Source organism: Eleutherodactylus coqui, chromosome 1 (genome assembly GCF_035609145.1).
Source record: "Eleutherodactylus coqui strain aEleCoq1 chromosome 1, aEleCoq1.hap1, whole genome shotgun sequence".
NCBI lineage: Eukaryota > Metazoa > Chordata > Amphibia > Anura > Eleutherodactylidae > Eleutherodactylus > Eleutherodactylus coqui.
Window position 1 is genome coordinate 73,990,508 of NC_089837.1, and position 17,365 is coordinate 74,007,872.

The 17,365-nt window shown below is 46.7% G+C and overlaps 1 protein-coding gene across 1 annotated transcript in view; it reads left to right on the forward strand.

The window, feature by feature from the left end:
• NOL10 (nucleolar protein 10) overlaps positions 1–17,365 on the forward strand; it is a 58,328-nt gene that overhangs the window by 31,360 nt on the left and 9,603 nt on the right. The window contains exons 14-19 of the mRNA XM_066597287.1: positions 3,508–3,634; positions 5,378–5,457; positions 5,548–5,646; positions 5,768–5,854; positions 7,043–7,216; positions 7,929–8,176. Coding sequence (XP_066453384.1) covers positions 3,508–3,634; positions 5,378–5,457; positions 5,548–5,646; positions 5,768–5,854; positions 7,043–7,216; positions 7,929–8,176 — 815 coding nt within the window. The remainder of the gene's footprint in view (positions 1–3,507; positions 3,635–5,377; positions 5,458–5,547; positions 5,647–5,767; positions 5,855–7,042; positions 7,217–7,928; positions 8,177–17,365) is intronic.

Below are 17,365 nucleotides of genomic sequence, written 5' to 3' on the forward strand. Positions count from 1 at the left end.
CGGGGTGTGGGGGCAACCAGGTGTAGCGACTGGCGCGGGGTGTGGGGGCAACCAGGTGTAGCGACTGGCGCGGGGTGTGGGGGCAACCAGGTGTAGCGACTGGCGCGGGGTGTGGGGGCAACCAGGTGTAGCGACTGGCGCGGGGTGTGGGGGCAACCAGGTGTAGCGACTGGCGCGGGGTGTGGGGGCAACCAGGTGTAGCGACTGGCGCGGGGTGTGGGGGCAACCAGGTGTAGCGACTGGCGCGGGGTGTGGGGGCAACCAGGTGTAGCGACTGGCGCGGGGTGTGGGGGCAACCAGGTGTAGCGACTGGCGCGGGGTGTGGGGGCAACCAGGTGTAGCGACTGGCGCGGGGTGTGGGGGCAACCAGGTGTAGCGACTGGCGCGGGGGGCAACCGGTGTAGCGACTGGCGCGGGGGGCAACCGGTGTAGCTTGGGGTGCGGGGGCAACCAGTGTAGGGACTGGACAAAAAAATGAGCCTGGCTGCTGCATTCAGAATGGATTGTATATAGGAGAGGTTAGTGAGAGGATGACTGATCAATAGTGAGTTAAGCTGCGTTTACAGTGAACAATTGTCATTCAGAAAATCGCTCAAACGAGCGAAACCGAGCGATAATCGATCAGTTTAAATGCCAACCACTGAACAAGAATTCAGTTTCAGGCGACATAAAAATCAGCGCCGCCTCCTTTCCCTGTCGGGCAGTTTAAAAACTGTGCATAGGAAGGTGAAACGCTGACCAGCAACTCAACGAGAATGGCGCGATGTTCAGCGAGGATCATGCAGTCTAATAAGCGGGCGGTGTGAGTGCGCATTCCAGCTTATGATAACGTCAGCAACTCGTTTGCTCCGGGAAGCGAGAATCGCCTCGTGGTGATTGCAGCAGTGAAACCGAGAATGTATCGGGGCAACAAATGAGCATGGAGGTGACATGGATACAAGGAGTGAAGTCTGACCCCCCCCATGACAGCGGGCGTGCTGCGAAGGAGTTGTGCTATCCTCACTGGCTGAGATGGAAGTATCAGGATTGGGCAGATCAGTAGATGGCGGGAAGCTTGTTTTGTGAAATATTCCGTTTCGGATACAGAGAGGGAACGATATTAAAGGCTCCTGTCACTTGTGGATCCCTGCTTTCCTTGGTGCAATACTTCACCCCTATGGCTACAGAGGGGGCCATCGGAAGATGTCCTGCTGCTGCTCATGACAGGATGGTGACATATTGCTGGAGTCTTGGTGCACACAACACTACTGCAGTGTCCTTTACAGCAGGGCCATCTGCCTGGGAGGTATTTACTGCTCGCACCTGCCTTCCTCTGATAAAAGCACTTTAACGGTTTCATGATGTTTCCACTCTGCAGGAGGCTCAGACCAGCCCAGTTTGTTCACAGCTTCTTTATCGCCCTTTCCAAAAACTAGTCGTGCCGACCCCCCCCCCCCCTTCCGCCCCCCCTCCACTGATCACATGGTGCATACTGGCCATGTAGAAAGTTTGTCTTTCTTTTGGCCCCTAAAGTTTTTGTATACATATTGGTTTATATGACTAAGGTTAATGCAAATCTCTTCAATCATTGGGAAGGTTTATTTGATATGCATTACACTTTGATGATGCCAGCCAAGGGCAATGAGAAGCTACAAAAGGCTCCTGAAAGGGTTCTTTTATTTGGTAATATTTCAAGGCTATGCCACCCATGTCCAATCGGCATGGGGTCTTACTGCTTCCGCCAATCATATAAGACAGTGGCTGTTGTTGGGGTGCACACTTATCAGGGCGGCTGACCCTTGTGATACAACGTGAGAGAGATCTCATTGAATTTCCCGTGTATACAAAGTCTGTATGACCGCTGAGCAGTTTGTACATGTGATTGCCGCTGGCTGTTTCCTATAGAACACCTGGTTAGCGGTTACGTATTCATGCTGGGATCACTGCTTTGCTTTCCCATATTGGATGAGCACCGCATCACACGCTAGTAGTAAGTGTGTGTTGTACTTTCTCCGTATGACACCGATGACCCCGGTCATTATATTGACACTGACTTAGCGCTCATAGCCGTCCCAGAGAACTGATGTGACTTCAGATCCGCTGTCTACACTGAATCGGTGGCGCTTGGAAGTAGTAACGTGCCTGCGAAGTATATCCGCTACTCTCCTAGTACTCTGCTAACTTATATCTGAGGGGGTATGGCTGTATGGGACAGAATAGTAAGTTTGATTCGGGATGCCATTTAGCAAGCACCCGGTCGGCATAGATGGTACCTGCACTTATTTTGTAAAGTGGGCTGGGCTTCTTGGGAGGGGCGTGGCCACTGCACTAATAGATTTATGTATGATTTTGTAATTTCATATCAGAAGTGTATGTCTGGTCCAGACTTGGAGTAAATTTTTGTGAAGGCGCATGGAGCTGCCCGATGCGCTGAATACATTACGAGGCATGCATGGGTAAAATCATACTGTGTCGGAAATGCCGGGCTTAGCAAATTTTCCCCCTGATCCTTTAACGAGAGATGTGAGCACAAAACCCGCACGCGTAAAATGCTGTAACCATATATTTATGCAAAGGCGCCCTTAAAGGGATTGTTCACTTGTAATCTACTACTGGCCTAGCCACAGGATAGGTCATCAATGCTAGATTGTCCCTGGTCCGCTGCCCAGGACCCCTATGATTAACTGCTCACTGAGCTCATTTCTATAGGAAGTAGCTAAACTTGGTATTGCAGCCAAAGTTCCCATTGGAATAAATAGGAACTTTGGCTGTAATACTACGCCAGACCACTGCAGTGGGAACGGAGCTATTCCAACCAACAGCTGATCAGCGAAGGTCCTGGGTGTCAGACCCTTGTCCATCTATTATTTATGACTGTTATAAGGGTAGGCCATAATGATTTGAAACTAGACAACCCCTTTAAGTAATTTAGCTTTTATTTTAGTAGCAAACTTTATTCAAAAAGGTTAAGTTTTAACTTTGAATTCATCATGCTGCTTTCCCTTATTCTTCCCTTTTCCCTCCTTTTTATCCTGGCACAAGCCCTCGAAGTGCTCCCATTCGTTTCAGTAGTCATGAATAATGCATGTGCGGTCACCAGTGCGTTGTGAGGACTAGTAGTACTCCTTGTGTTTGGGATCATTTGGGTCTCGAGAGCCATCAGTGTTATAGTGATAGTACTGTGCAATTAATTTATCAACACTGTTTAACAGAAAGTCTTAAAGAAAAAGTTAGCAAGACTTCTAGGTAATTCTTTGAGACGGAACTACAACTCCCAGCATGCCTGGTCATCCTGAGACTTCCAAAGCATGCTGGGAGTTGTAGGTTTCCAGCATATGAATTGTGAGTTATTGACCGCACAGTCATGTTTTTGCGTGTATTGGGATGTGCAGTGAAGTCAATAGGAATGTTTCCAGCGGCGGTGACAGGCCTGTGCGTCCATAAACGTGGATATTAATGTAGCATTCCATACGCTTCGTGTCTGGATACACGCATGAGCTTGTACTAAGTGCATGTCTGCGGTTTCAGGCTCTGGGCCCCGCTCCCAGATGGTGCTCATTCTTGGACAACCTGACAGAAGAGTTGGAAGAAAACCCTGAAAGCACAGTCTATGACGACTACAAGTTTGTCACCAAGAAAGACCTAGACGACCTTGGTAAGTAATGTTATATATATATATTTACCACCTGCCGCTCGTCCTATTGTGTCCCACAATAACGAGACTCCATCTGCTTTTCTCATACACATGTGATTCCCTCTTTGCAGGGCCAGGAAGTGCTTTTCACTATGCGGTGGGATTACATCTGGCGGTTCCATCACAGCTGCCGAAAACAGTATTGTGATGGGACCGCCGAACAGAAATGGGCATCACTTTGGTGTCTTTTTGACAAGGCCTTAGTTCGTTCCCATTAAGTTTGGAGTATAGAATAATGCTATACTACACTCCAAATATAACGGAAACCCGATAAAACAGACTTCGAAGTGGTGTCCTTTTCATTGGATAGTCCTGTCCTTTTCTGTTCGGGGGTTCTGTCACAATGCGGTTTTTGGCACCAGTGATATAACCCTCCAGGCGGAATCCCATAGACTATTGAAAAACACTATGGGAACGTTCCCTTCAAGTAGTGTTTCCATTTTGGCTTTTTATAGCAGAGATGGCAAACTGCTGCCATGGTTTCTGGCTACCCAACAAAAACCTATGGAAAGAGCCAAGCGCTGTTTCTGTAGCTGTCATTGAAGTGAAAGGAGTTACGGAAACGGCATACCACAGCATGCTACACTTTTTCCGTAACCTAATGTGAACTTTGGAAACGACACTTGGCTCTTTCGGACAGATTGTCAGCACAGAGCGCTGGGTCCTCCCATCTTGGTCATGAAAAGCCAACATGGGAATACCCCTTTTAGTTAACTTTTAACCCTGAGCTGGTGACGCTCTCTGACATCCATGTACCCTAATATCTCATATAGACAAGTGTCGTCTTAATAGGACAACCTCCTTTAATTGTTGTAATGGTAGACTTTTTGGAAAAGTTTGGCAACCAACTCCAGCCCCCATAAGGGGTGTTACTCATCCTGAGTCCTGGATGATGCATCCCTCCCCTGTGGCTGTCATTCAGAAGGTTAAGATAGCGGCGTGACCATCACTTTTGAGGGGTGTAATTTCAACTTTGTTGGTTGATATTGAACTTTCTAACAAACTGCTGAAGACTTATTCACATCTGCACCCGAGCTTCCATCCCAGATTTCGGTCAAAGTCCAGGCCGAAATAGAGCAGTATGCTGCGGTATTTTATCCAGGAATACGCCGGATGGACCTCGTTTAAGTCAGCTGGGTTTGTTTGGCACTATCCGTCGCCATCTTGTGATTGAAGGCTTTCTGTGCCATGATGGAAAACGGCAACCCTGAAGGTGATGTGAATAGGCTAGAGATGAGCGAGCGTACTCGGAAAAGCACTACTCGCTCGAGTAATTTGCTTTATCCGAGTAACGCTGTGCTCGGGTCTGAAGATTCGGGTGCCGGCACGGAGCGGGGAGCTGCAGGGGAGAGCGGGGAGGAACGGAGGTAAGATCTTTCTCTCCCTCCCGCCCGCTCTCCCCTGCTCCCCGCTGCGACTCACCTGTCAGCCGCAGCGGCACCTGAATCTTCAGACCCGAGCACAGCGATACTCGGATAAAGCAAATTACTCGAGCGAGTAGTGCTTATCCGAGTACGCTCGCTCATCTCTACAATAGGCCCTTTTACAGCAGTGGAATATTTTAGGAGACCGTATTTTTGGGGGTGGGGTGGGGGGTCGATGTCACGACTCGGTTCTTGCACCAGTGGACTTGACTTTTTTTTTTTTTTTCTCTTCTTCTTTATATTCTATGATACTAAATCTTTTGTCCCTTTTCTTTTCTAGGACTGACACATCTCATTGGGACCCCCATGCTCCGGGCTTACATGCATGGCTATTTTATTGATATCCGGCTGTATAACAGGGTAATTGATTGGTTTATATGTAAAATGCTGATTGCTATTGGATAAGTAAAATACATTTCCGGCTTATAATGTGTTGTATCTTCACTCCAGGTAAAAGCGATGGTCAATCCTTTTGCTTATGAAGAATACAAGAGGGAGAAGATAAGGCAGAAGATCGAGGAGGCTCGGGCTCAGCGCGTTCAGATTAAGGTGAAATGCGTCGATTTAAACTGAATTACTTGGGGAACTTCTTGCAGCAAACTGCATTCCAGCCGTGGGTTCGCCTTTCCCGGGGCGTATAGTCATCATGAACCTTTGGTCTCTATTGTAGAAACTACCTAAGGTGAACAAGGACCTCGCTCTCAAGCTTCTAGAGGAGGAAGAGGAGGAGCGTCCCTTAAAGAAGAAAAAGCAGAAGGTAAACTATGAGTCATGGTTATGTACACTGTGCAGGGTGGAGCCGGAGACTGAACTTGTATCTTCCATAGTCTAGTGATGCATTAGCTTCGCCTTTTAGCTACTTTGTGGAATATATTAGACACTTTTTTTAAACTTTGGCAATATCTTAAAAACTTCAGCTCAATTCTCTCAGCATCCCCTGCTTGTTCAGTACATGCACACAGCTTGCTTTGGTGATCTGCATTCTAAGAGTTTGGTAGTATTTATAATACAAGGCACTATGTAGTAATTTAATGGTGGAACATTTCCCTCCCAGAATGCAGTGCAGCAGAGGGGGTATGAGTATAAGTGTACAGTTAGAAGTATGTTTTGACTGGTTCTAATAGGAACTACCAGACTTGCTAAAAGGTTGTCCCATCCATTGATCGCTGCCAGTCTGAGACCTGGGCTCAGCTTGTCTTCTGCACCTTCCTAGAGATAAATGGTACGGCAGAGTGCATCCTAATCTGCGATTCCATTCATATGGTGTTAGATGGGACCCCATGCTAGTGATCGGTGAGGATGCCATTGGTGGAACCTCTGGTGATCAGACCTAATCATCCCCTGTACATTTAACGGATATCCATGATAGCCTTTTGTGGCGCAGAGTGTTAAGGAAGCAGTATGCAGTCCTAAGCTCTCACTCACTACCTGAAGGTTCCAAGTTCAATCCCCACATGGTTCAGGTAGTCGACGCATCCTTCTGAGGTTGGTAAAATGAGTACCCAGCCTGTTGGGAGGTACCGGTAATAAATAAATTTACCTGAAAGCGCTGCGGAATAAGTTGGCGCTTTACAAATAACAAGATTTATTTTATTTCTTTTTAATTAATGAGCCCACCAGTTACTCTTAGCTTATTGGGGGTGTCTTAACCCTTTCCAATCCAATTTGTATCCTGGTTTTCCTAGGGGGCTTACTCTTTTTCTGCTATTATACAACAGCGCTATATGCTGGCTAAAGCCAGTACTGCATGAGATGACACGTTGGATAGGCTCCGACAGCAGAGAGGCTGGCCATATACAGTAAGAGAACCCCGACGGATGTCTTCCAACATTGGAGCTGTACAGCCTTAAATCAAAATGTCTTCAGAGGTCAGACAGTGGATTGGAAAGGGTTAAGTGTTTTGCAAGACCAGTCTCTAAAATATGCTTGTTTGCTTGTTCTACAGAAAATGCCCAATATTCTCTCCGATGACCGATTTAAAGTCATGTTTGAGAATCCCGACTACCAAGTGGATGAACAGAGCGAGGAGTTCAGACTGCTCAACCCGCTGGTGTCAAAAGTCAGCGAGAAGAGAAAGAAGAAATTAAAGGCGATGGAAATGCTGCAGGCCGTGGAGAAGGTACGGTCCCATCCTCCATACAGTCGTCGTGCAGGGCTCCATTGTATACAGTCTTGTTGAACATATTTGTGGGGAAGTGTAAAGCTCATACTGTATATAGGGAGCTAGAAGGGACGGCTGTCAGTCAAAGAGCGTTCTTTGACAATTTATCTATGGTCCTCTTAAAGCAACCCTCCGATCCCGAAACAAAGATGGCCACACCAGCTTCTCTGACTACCTGAGGCACGATTGCATTAGTATGCGTCATTAGTTTAAGACACTATACACCTGCCTTGATTGACCAGGTAAGCGGCATTGACCAGTCACATCGTATTGGCTTGGACTAATACATACTAATGCACAGTCTGTCACAGATAGTTAGGAAGTGGTTTGGCCATCTGTTTCTCCAGGACCGGGTGTAGGGGGGGGGGGGGGTTGCTTTATGAGCCCCCTCGACTCTCTCTACCAATGTTGACGACTTGGATTTTTCATCCATTTCCTTCCTGCCAAAAAAATATTCTTAATTTGGAGTGAATGGATGTTAATCTCCTTCGCAGTGACAAATGATTTGTATAACAACATCTTGATCCATCTTTAGCGTCTCGGTAAAATAACACAGGTGTCGCTTCCTTTGTCTTTCGGGAAATCTATTAAATGCATGATGACACCGGTGAGGATTTTTATACATGGACCTAAATACCACTTGTCATTTTGCTTCTAATTTTGGCCCCAGGAGGAAGAGGAAGAGCCAGAAGGAAAAGCAAGTGATGCAGAGAGCTCCGAGTCTTCAGATGATGAAAAGGGATGGGTCGAAGAGGTCAGGAAACAGCGCAAACTCATACGCCAAGAGGAAAGGTTCAAGAGGCAGGAAAGGGAGGAGGAGGACCGGCAGGCAGCCCTTAAACCTCAGTTTTATGAGATAAAAGCTGGGGAGGAGTTCCGAAGCTTCCAGGATGCTGCCAGAAAGCAGAAAATGATGAGGTAGGTGTGATACGTGGCTCACCTCGCTGGTGGAAACTCATGGACCGTGTTAGAAACGACGCTTCGTGGCGAACAGATGATCTTCCTGTAATCATTTTGGCCAGAAGTTCAGTATAGTTGTTTCATCACCCCCTATCATGGTTTAGCTGTCACATCAATGGTTTCTTTGAGTGGATTTATGGTGTCATATCAGTTGTTGTTAAAGGGATTTTGCCAATGTTCTCTCCTATCCACAGGATTGGGGCAACTTAAAGGGGTTGTCTCGCGATAGCAAGTGGGGTTATACACTTCTGTATGGCCATATTAATGCACTTTGTAATGTACATCGTGCATTAAATATGAGCCATACAGAAGTTATTCACTTACGTGCTCCGTTGCTGGCGTCCCCGTCTCCATGGATCCGTCTAATTCTGATGTCTTCTGGCGTTTTTAGACGCGCTTGCGCAGTCCGTGCTTCTGCCTGGTGAATGGGGCCGCTCGTGCCGAAGAGCTGGTCACCGCGTCGTCATCGTAGCTCCGCCCCGTCACGTGTGCCGATTCCAGCCAATCAGGAGGCTGGGATCGGCAATGGAACGCACAGAGCCCATGGTGCACCATGGGAGAAGACCCGCGGTGCACCATGGGAGAAAACCGCAGTGCATCCCTGGGAAAGGACCGGCGGCCATCTTAGGGAGAAGATTTTTATAACTCCATATTTCGTCAGATCGGTGAGTAGCAAGCGGTTTAAAAACCGCTTTAAATTGCTATTTTATGCCAGGGGGTGACGGGGGATGGGGTAATGTAAAATTTTGATGTTTGCCGCGAGACAACCCCTTTAATGACCAGTTCTGCTCCAACGGCTGCGACTTGGCCAGTCCCTAAGTGAGTGGAGTGGTAGTTGCCGATCCATTCACTTCAATGAGTTGAAGTGCTTTGGCAAACTACGACACTGTCATTAAAGTGAATGGAGCAGCGTCATGCCCCGCGACTTCTGCTCTATTCATTTGTGGCCCAACCAGACCCCCGTTCTCAGGATCGGAGGGGGTACCGGCAGTCTGACCCCCACGATCATAAAGTTATCTCTTGTACTGTTGATAGAGAATCCATACTAATATTATAAATGCGAAAGTAACTGTCTGCTACCTTTTCATGACTAAACCGCTGAAGTGATTTTGATGCAATTTGGCAGGGAGATAGCTGGCATCCTGAGGAAGGACATAGGCTATGTTTTATCCCGAAAATTTATAGCGTTCTCTAGGGAGGGCGACAAGACAGACTTACTTGGTAATGCGCAGGCGCAACTCCGCTGTGGCGCTGTGCGAATCAGAAGGGGGTGCACATCATAAGCTATGCCTACACAAACAGGCAGACACATGAGGGCAGACGACCTTGCCGCACGTATACGATTATTAGGTGCGGCGGAGGGGAAGGGGGTGCACATCATAAGCTATGCCTACACAAACAGGCAGACACATGAGGGCAGACGACATTGCCGCACGTATGCGATTATTAGGTGCGGCGGAGGGGAAGGGGGTGCACAACATAACCTGGGCCTCCCCAAATGGGCAGACGCATGAGGGCAGACGTTGTTGCCACACATATGTGATTTATTAAACTTAGCAGGGATACCATGTGTTGCCCACGATAAAACTTGAACTAAAGACACGTTAACATGGATGGAGATTTTAAAGAAAATCTGTGTTGCCGATAGCAACAAATCACAGCGCAGCTTTTATTTTACCTCAGCAGTATAACAAATAACCAATCACAGCACAGCTTTCATTTTACATTGCAGTTACATTCCTTTTCACCATTTCAACTTTTTACGTTTCAGTATACAGAAAAACACAGATTAGAGTAAAAAAATACAAATTCCTAACGGACATAGTTGCGGGTAACAAGCTAGTAACTTTTATAATTTGGCACAATCCCTTTAAGGGGTTCTCTAACTCTCAAAGACCCGAAACAGAAATTAAATATCTTCTTGCCCTTCATGACATTTTCAAAAATGTTCTTTCTTCCTGTTGCTTCCTATAGCAGTCTCTCCTTCCTGGTTTATAGGGGTAGTCCTCGGCAGGAGACCCCCCCCCCCCCCCCCTCCCCCAACTCCATGGCATTCATATGCTCCAGTAAGGTTGTTGTAATGAGACGAGCCTTAATTTCCCGGCAGCGCTGTCATATCTGTTTAAAACCAAATGATCCTGCAAGGAGTTCTCCAGCAGCAGAGAGCTTGATGCTTCCTGTCTGTGATATGTTATCAGCCGGGCCTACGTCACCCTGTTACACTCCCACACAATCCCGTGACAAACATCCATACAGTCGTTAGGTAATATTGTATGACACCGACCGATCAGGTGATGTGACACGTAGAAGGAATGGATCTGTTACTTAAATTACAGGGTGGGCCACTGAAAAGTAGCCCAGAACCGCACTCTTATGGAAGCTGTCTAAAACAAAATTTGTCTTTGTTGCCCGTAGCAACCAATCACAGCGCAGTTTTCAGTTCTTATAATGCTGGGGTAAAATGAGCTGCGCTGTAATTGGTTACTATGAGCAACAAAGACAAATCTTCTACTAGCTTTCATAAGAGTGTGGTGCCGGGCTAGTTTTCCGTGGCCTACCCTGTATTATATCATCGCATGGAATTTGCATTCTTTGACAAGTCATGTAAATCTAGTACCGTGTGACTAAATGATGTCACTTAATTGCCCTCGTGAATAGTGCATGGACAGGTAAAAGTTCGAGTGGCTAGTAGCTGCCAAAGGTGGTGGTAGAGTATAAGTACATGGGGAGGAAATGCTGCGGAATGTCCGCACTGGACATTCCGCTGTAGATTCCGCATCCAAAACGGAGTCAAAATCCCCACCATTGGGGCAGGTTTTGACACGAAATCAGCTGATTTCAGAAACTACAGCACTCTCCTCCGAAGTCTTCGACTGTCAGCGCACTCCATCAAGTACCCGGCAGTCTTAAATGAGTGCAGCGCCGCTCATCAGGTAATGCAGAAGTGCCTGACCAACGGCGCTACACGCAGTACATCTCACTGATCCACTAGAACATGGGAAACAAATGGCGCTCCTTTGTGCGGTACGGAATAGCAGGTAGATGAACAGGTATACAGAGTATCAGTACCTGCCGGCGGTGTACTAGCAGCGCAGCGCAGAGAGCCTTAACACACGGTGAATAGAGGCAATGAGAATCTATGGACTTTCATTCATACCTGTGTTGGAACTGCGAAGGAACACCTGTCTAAGACGCAGGAGAAATAAATGGCAGCATGCTGTATTTTTCCGCGTTTCATACGCAGCCCCTTCTGCACAGAGCGGGGAACTTGAAGAAAAAAAGTCGCACTGCGCATGTCCGTGTTATCAGAATCCCGGGCATGCGCAGTGCCAATCAGTAAAGCTTTATTCCTTTCTACCCCGGCCTCTGGTCCAGTGTGCCTAGCCCCAGGATTGATACAACTGAGAATGGTGTAATGCTTAATCTCCCCTGTGGTGGCGCTGCAGAGAAACCAATCACTCATGCCGCGTTTATACATAGGGATTATCATTCAAAAAGTTGTTCAAATGAATGAAAGTGAGCGACAAACCATAATCATTGACTTTGTCATTCATTTTAAAAGCATCGTTCAGATGTCGTTAAGTTTAAACAGCGTTCGTTCAGTCCCTCTCGTTTACTTATGCAAGGACTGAACGATTTTCGTTTGAACGAGCCAGTGATGTATCTTCCTGTATAAGCAGGCTGCACGGGTGCGAATGAGTTAGCGATGACGTCACTCGCTTGTTCTAACGAGGAGCGGCTCATCTAAAAGGATCCTTATTGCCAGGTTTCCCCACAGATTACAGCTGGTCATTACGGTTCCCAGCGGGACGGGGGGACACTTTGTGATCTACGAATTGTCAAGGGGCCGTTCTGTTAAGTAAAGAATCCCTTTAAGCTTCACATATTTCAAGGCTTCACCATGTTCCAGTGGTTTCCCTGGGGGCGCTAAAGTGCCTGCTGGAAGTGTATATTACTGTGTATTAAATAATAACTATGGGCCTGTCTGCATCCAGAGCACTTTGGATTGTGGCGCTGCAGTCAGTGATGTCTTATTAAATGCGTTTTTCAGAACTAAACCATTGATGACCTGTTCTCCAATAGTTGATCGCCAATGTTTGCTGCTCAGGATCTCCGTGAATCAGCAGGCTGAAGTGAGAATGGCACTAGAGTGAGTGCCACGGTCAGTGCATCCATAACCAGGCACAGTGCCGTGCATGGTATAGTGGCAGTGCCTGGTATTGCAGCTCAGTTCCACTCATTTAAAGGGGACTGAGCCGCTCTCAGATCATGTGACCGATGAATGTGACGTCACAGGCCTAAGGAGATGTCGTAACACAGTGGTCCCCAACCTTTTTTTGCACCTAGGACCGGCTTCAGGCAGGACCATTTTTCCATGGACCAGCAGGGCAGGGGCGGGGCTTTGGTCATATGGCTTTAGTAGTAATGCTATTACTACTGGGGCCGATATATAGGGGACACTATTACTAATAGTATCCCCTATATCAGCCCCAGTAGTAATAGCGCCCCCCTGAGACCCATATACTTCTTCCTCCTCGTGCAAGCGCTGCTACTCTTCTGCTCGGCACTGATCCCGCTGCACAATCTGACATCAGTGTACTGCCAGACACCTCCTCCCCCTGCTCTTGCGGAACCAAGTAGGAGACCTTAGGGGAGATGGGAGGAAGATCCCCTGGATCACTGGACACTGACCTCACCGTGTGTGCTGGAATCAGCGCCGCTAGTAGCGCTGCTTTATGAATATCGGCAGGGGAGCCGCGGCCCCTGACAGTATTCACTACTAACGTGGTGAGCGGGCGCCGCAAACCGGCAAAAAAAAAACGGCCCAGTCTTGGTCCGCGGACTGGTGGTTGGGGACCCCTGCCGAAACATGCAGTCTTCAATCAGCTGATCAACTATGGACCTATCCTGAGGACAGGTCATCAATATTTTAGTCCTGGAAAACCCTTTTAAATATGGCGTTTTGAAGGTCCGGCAATTTTCAGACATTTTTCTCTATTTAAAAAAAAAAAAAAAAAACGCCTGAGAAAAGACACTATATCAAAAAATAATTGCTACCTAAAACCCCATAAAATGCTTCAAGCTGCAGGCTGTATTTATGTGCGTTTCTAAGAGCAACACTGTATGTGGTTTTGCGCCGTTGTGGAGCTATACGTTGTGTATATATAAGAGCAGTGAGTCCGGAAGTATTTAGTTTCCAGTAAAGTGTTGCAGCTGTAGATTGTGTAGTATCTGCGTGACGGCTGCATTTCCTGCGTCATCGTCTTTCCTCTAGTTCCGTCCGTGGCAGAACATCCTGACCTTGACCAATTTTTAATGTTATTTTGCTGCTTTTAAACTTTTACCACAATTTAAAATATAAATGAGGAAAATGAAAGTCGCCTCAGAAATCCGGAACGCTGGATCCTCATAAAGCAAAAGGGGAAATGGACAAAATAAATGCTGTATGAGGACTGTAGCATAAAACAAATGGGGGACTCTATCTGGGAAGGGCAGATAGGAACAAATGGGCGTGCTGCCCCTGAGATAGCAGTACTGCACTCTAGTGCTGGCAATTAAAGGGGTTGTCTCGCGAAAGCAAGTGGGGTTAAGTACTTCTGTATGGCCATATTAATGCACTTTGTAATATACATCGTGCATTAAATATGAGCCATACAGAAGTTATTCACTTACCTTCCCTGCGCTGGCGTCCCCGTCTCCATAGCTCCGTCTAATTTCAGCGTCTAATCTCCCGATTAGACGCGCTTGCGCAGATAGGTCTTTTCCCTTCGGCTCGGTTCGGCAGCAGCAGCGTTCTGGCTCCGCCCCCTTGTTTGCGTCATCCCGTAGCTCCGCCCCCCGTCACATGTGCCGAGTCCAGCCTCCTGATTGCAGGACTAAACTATGACCGATATGGTGCCAGAACGGAGCGTGCTGCATGGGTACGGCGCCAGAACCGATACATACACGGAGATGCGCTTTTACACATACATGAACAGGCACCTAGGTAAACATTTACAAGTAAGCACACAAAAAAATCAGCAGCAGGATAAAATAAAATCAATTCTTATTTACTAATAGTCCATAGATAGTCTTGGGAAAGGGACTTATTTGTATAGCGCCAACTTATTTCGCAGTGCTTTCAGGTAATTTATTACCCCCAGCAAGCTGGGTACTCATTTTACCGACCTCGGAAGGATGGAGGGCTGAGTTAACCTTGAGTCGGCTACCTGAGCCAAGCGGGGATTGAATCGGCAACCTTCAGGTTGTGAGCGAGAGTTAATGCTGCTTCTGAGCCACATGAGGTCCCCATTAAAAAATGGCTATAAGTTCACATTACAGCAAATACTCTGCACGTGGACGTAGCCGATAGAAGGTATAGAGTGAGTATGCCATTCGGCAAAAAGAGGCAACAAATGCTGATCAGCGCCAAAAAAGGTATAGCAAAGCACTTGTCCCCTCGTTTCTGGCTATCTGGCTGGGTCTCATTGATCTGGCTTGTATAGTTCCTCAGCCCTGAGACAGCTTCTTGAGATCGTCTGGAGCATTTGTTCCAGTGCTTGGAAATAATGACTGGACAGTAAATGAATTGTGTGCCGATGGGCTCGCAGTCACGGGCTCTTCTGATTGGGCCGCGGAAGCAGACGGCTTGTGCTCTTTGTCTGTTTTTCCGGTTATGAATAATGCCTGAGTGATGTAGAGCGGGAGGGCTGCGGACGTCTACTCTGCAGATGAAATGCATTCTCATAGCAAGAGTGGGCAAGTAGGAATTCATTATGACAAAAAGCACTTCATAAATGATTAAGAGGGGAAACCAAGGATCTGGCATAGAGCAGACACTGACAATGGGGGAGCGCAGCACGCGGCCTACAGGGCAGACAGAGGTGCTCACTGGGAAATTAGCGAAGATTAACCCCATCCTCCAATCAGACTTTCTCTTAGAAAATTGATAAATCCACAGAATTACTAAGTATTCATAAAAAGAGAATTTCTGTGGTCTGTAACGACACCGTGGTGGAAATTTATAAAAGGTGTTACACCATTTTCTGGCATAAAAGTTGCAAATTTTTGTGCAAAACTTTTTTTGCAACTTTTGGCTGTCTGCGCCACTGGCCACCATTTTCTTAAAAAGTGGCCGTGGCAGAAGGAGGTGTGGCCGCCTCAGACTGACACATTGATGTATAATTAACTTGTATAAGCTGTACTAGAAGTGTAGATCAGATCAAAGCTGGCATACATTTCTGCGTAGGCACACGGAGGAGCCAAAATGCACGTAAAATACACTACTCAACATCGACATTGCGACAGCAACAAGGACAAGCGGTAAGGTTATGCAAAGTTGAAGATGTTAAGATATGCAAATGTTCAAACTTTCAAGCACCTCGCTCCAATCTGTGGCATGTGGGAGGGGCTTCAATGGTATCAAAGCCAGATCGAAAGCTAATTTTTTCAGCCATGTGAAACCTCAAAAATCGGCTGAAGTCTCGTGGTATGATTGTGCGATGCCTCCTGGTCATCAATGTTCCAGTTATTGCCACTTGTCGGGGACAGAATCCTTGAACTGAGAGACCTTGGTCGATCGCTACATGCGTAGGTTGAGATATCGCCGCTGTTCAACATTGCATGTCCCAGTGGCTCGGAGAACAACCACAAACTCAAATGACTGCAAGAGTGTACAGAGGCGAAACCGCACGGTCAGATTAGAAGAATGGCGCATAGTAATCCATTCTGTACTGTGAGTGAAATCAGACGTCACATCCCAAGCCTCGGGCGTTGAATAGTATTTACATAAACCATCAGAAGACACTCGCACAACGTGGGGCTACAAGCCAGATGTCCAGCAACATTCCCTAGACCTCATGCCACCGCTTACAAAGGCTATCATGGTGCAGAGCAAGATGGCAAAAGGAGGCGGGAATGGAGGTCTATCCTCCTTGGCCAAGAGTCTGGCTTTTGTCTTGCATGCAATGATAGCCAGGGACTGGTTTGGAAACCACATAGGCAACACGAAAGAGTCATCCAGCCCTGCTAGTTTTGGTGGGTCCAGAAGACTAAAGTCTAATGTGTATGGGGGCCTCTGCATTATTAAATTCTGTCTTCCTGCTGCTACCACTAGGAGGAGTTTAAAGGGATTAACCACTTTCTAACCATATTTCTAAATTGCATAAAATGGTTTAGTTTTGACGTTTGCTCACGAATCTCCTGTATCCGCGCAAGATAAATGAGGCATTAAGGTTCTGACGTCCCTAGGTAGACCTAGGTCTAACATCTCTCGCTGCCGTTTCCTAGACTTGGGTAAGATTTGCCATTGCCTTATATATAGTATATTGCTCTTTTTTATTATATAGATATATATATAATATACGTACACACACAGATTGTGATCTGAGGCTCCTGTGTCCACATTCTCATCAGCCTTTACAAAGACTAGAGACCCCAGACTGAGATCCGGTGCCAACAACTGATCTCCTGCCATAGTCAGCTTGTAGGCGCACACAGGAGATGTTTGTACAGGGATTTACCAGGAAAATCCGAGCTCAGGGCACAATGGCAAAACAACTTATCAGACCGATTGTCATGAAAGAAGAGAGGATGTCAAATATTCTCAGAATTGACCTGGAAATAAGTTGCTCTTAGAAAGTGCAGATTCAGAAAGTCCTACTTTTTCTGGTTATTTAGACACCGAAAAGACAAGCTCCAATTCTGGTTGTGGGAAGAAGTAACTGGAATGATTTTCGGCATTACATAAATGGGGTCCTCCAGGAGTCCTCACAAGGGTGCTAAGTTCCCCTTTTGTAGCAGTAGAGCGCCCATTTCTTAACTATTCTTTCTCTGAAAAAAAAAAGTAGCTAAAGCTGAAAACCTAATAAAAAGCGTAAATGTGCATACCAAGCATAGCACTTCAGAAGGCGGGCAAGAGCCTGCTGACATACAAGCTACCTACTGGGAAGAGTACATTTCCAATAAGTTATACTTTTTTGATATTTCGTTAGGTTTTATGTGTCTGTAGAATTTTATGTTTTATTATTAGTGACCCTTTCTGTGATTTGTGACTTGTAGGCAGTTTTGTCAACTGGTTGCTGTGTGAAAAAAAAAAATGCCCAATGTGTTATTTATGTACACTAGCTTATATACCCGTGTTGCCCGGATTTCCACTCCAGCAGCACT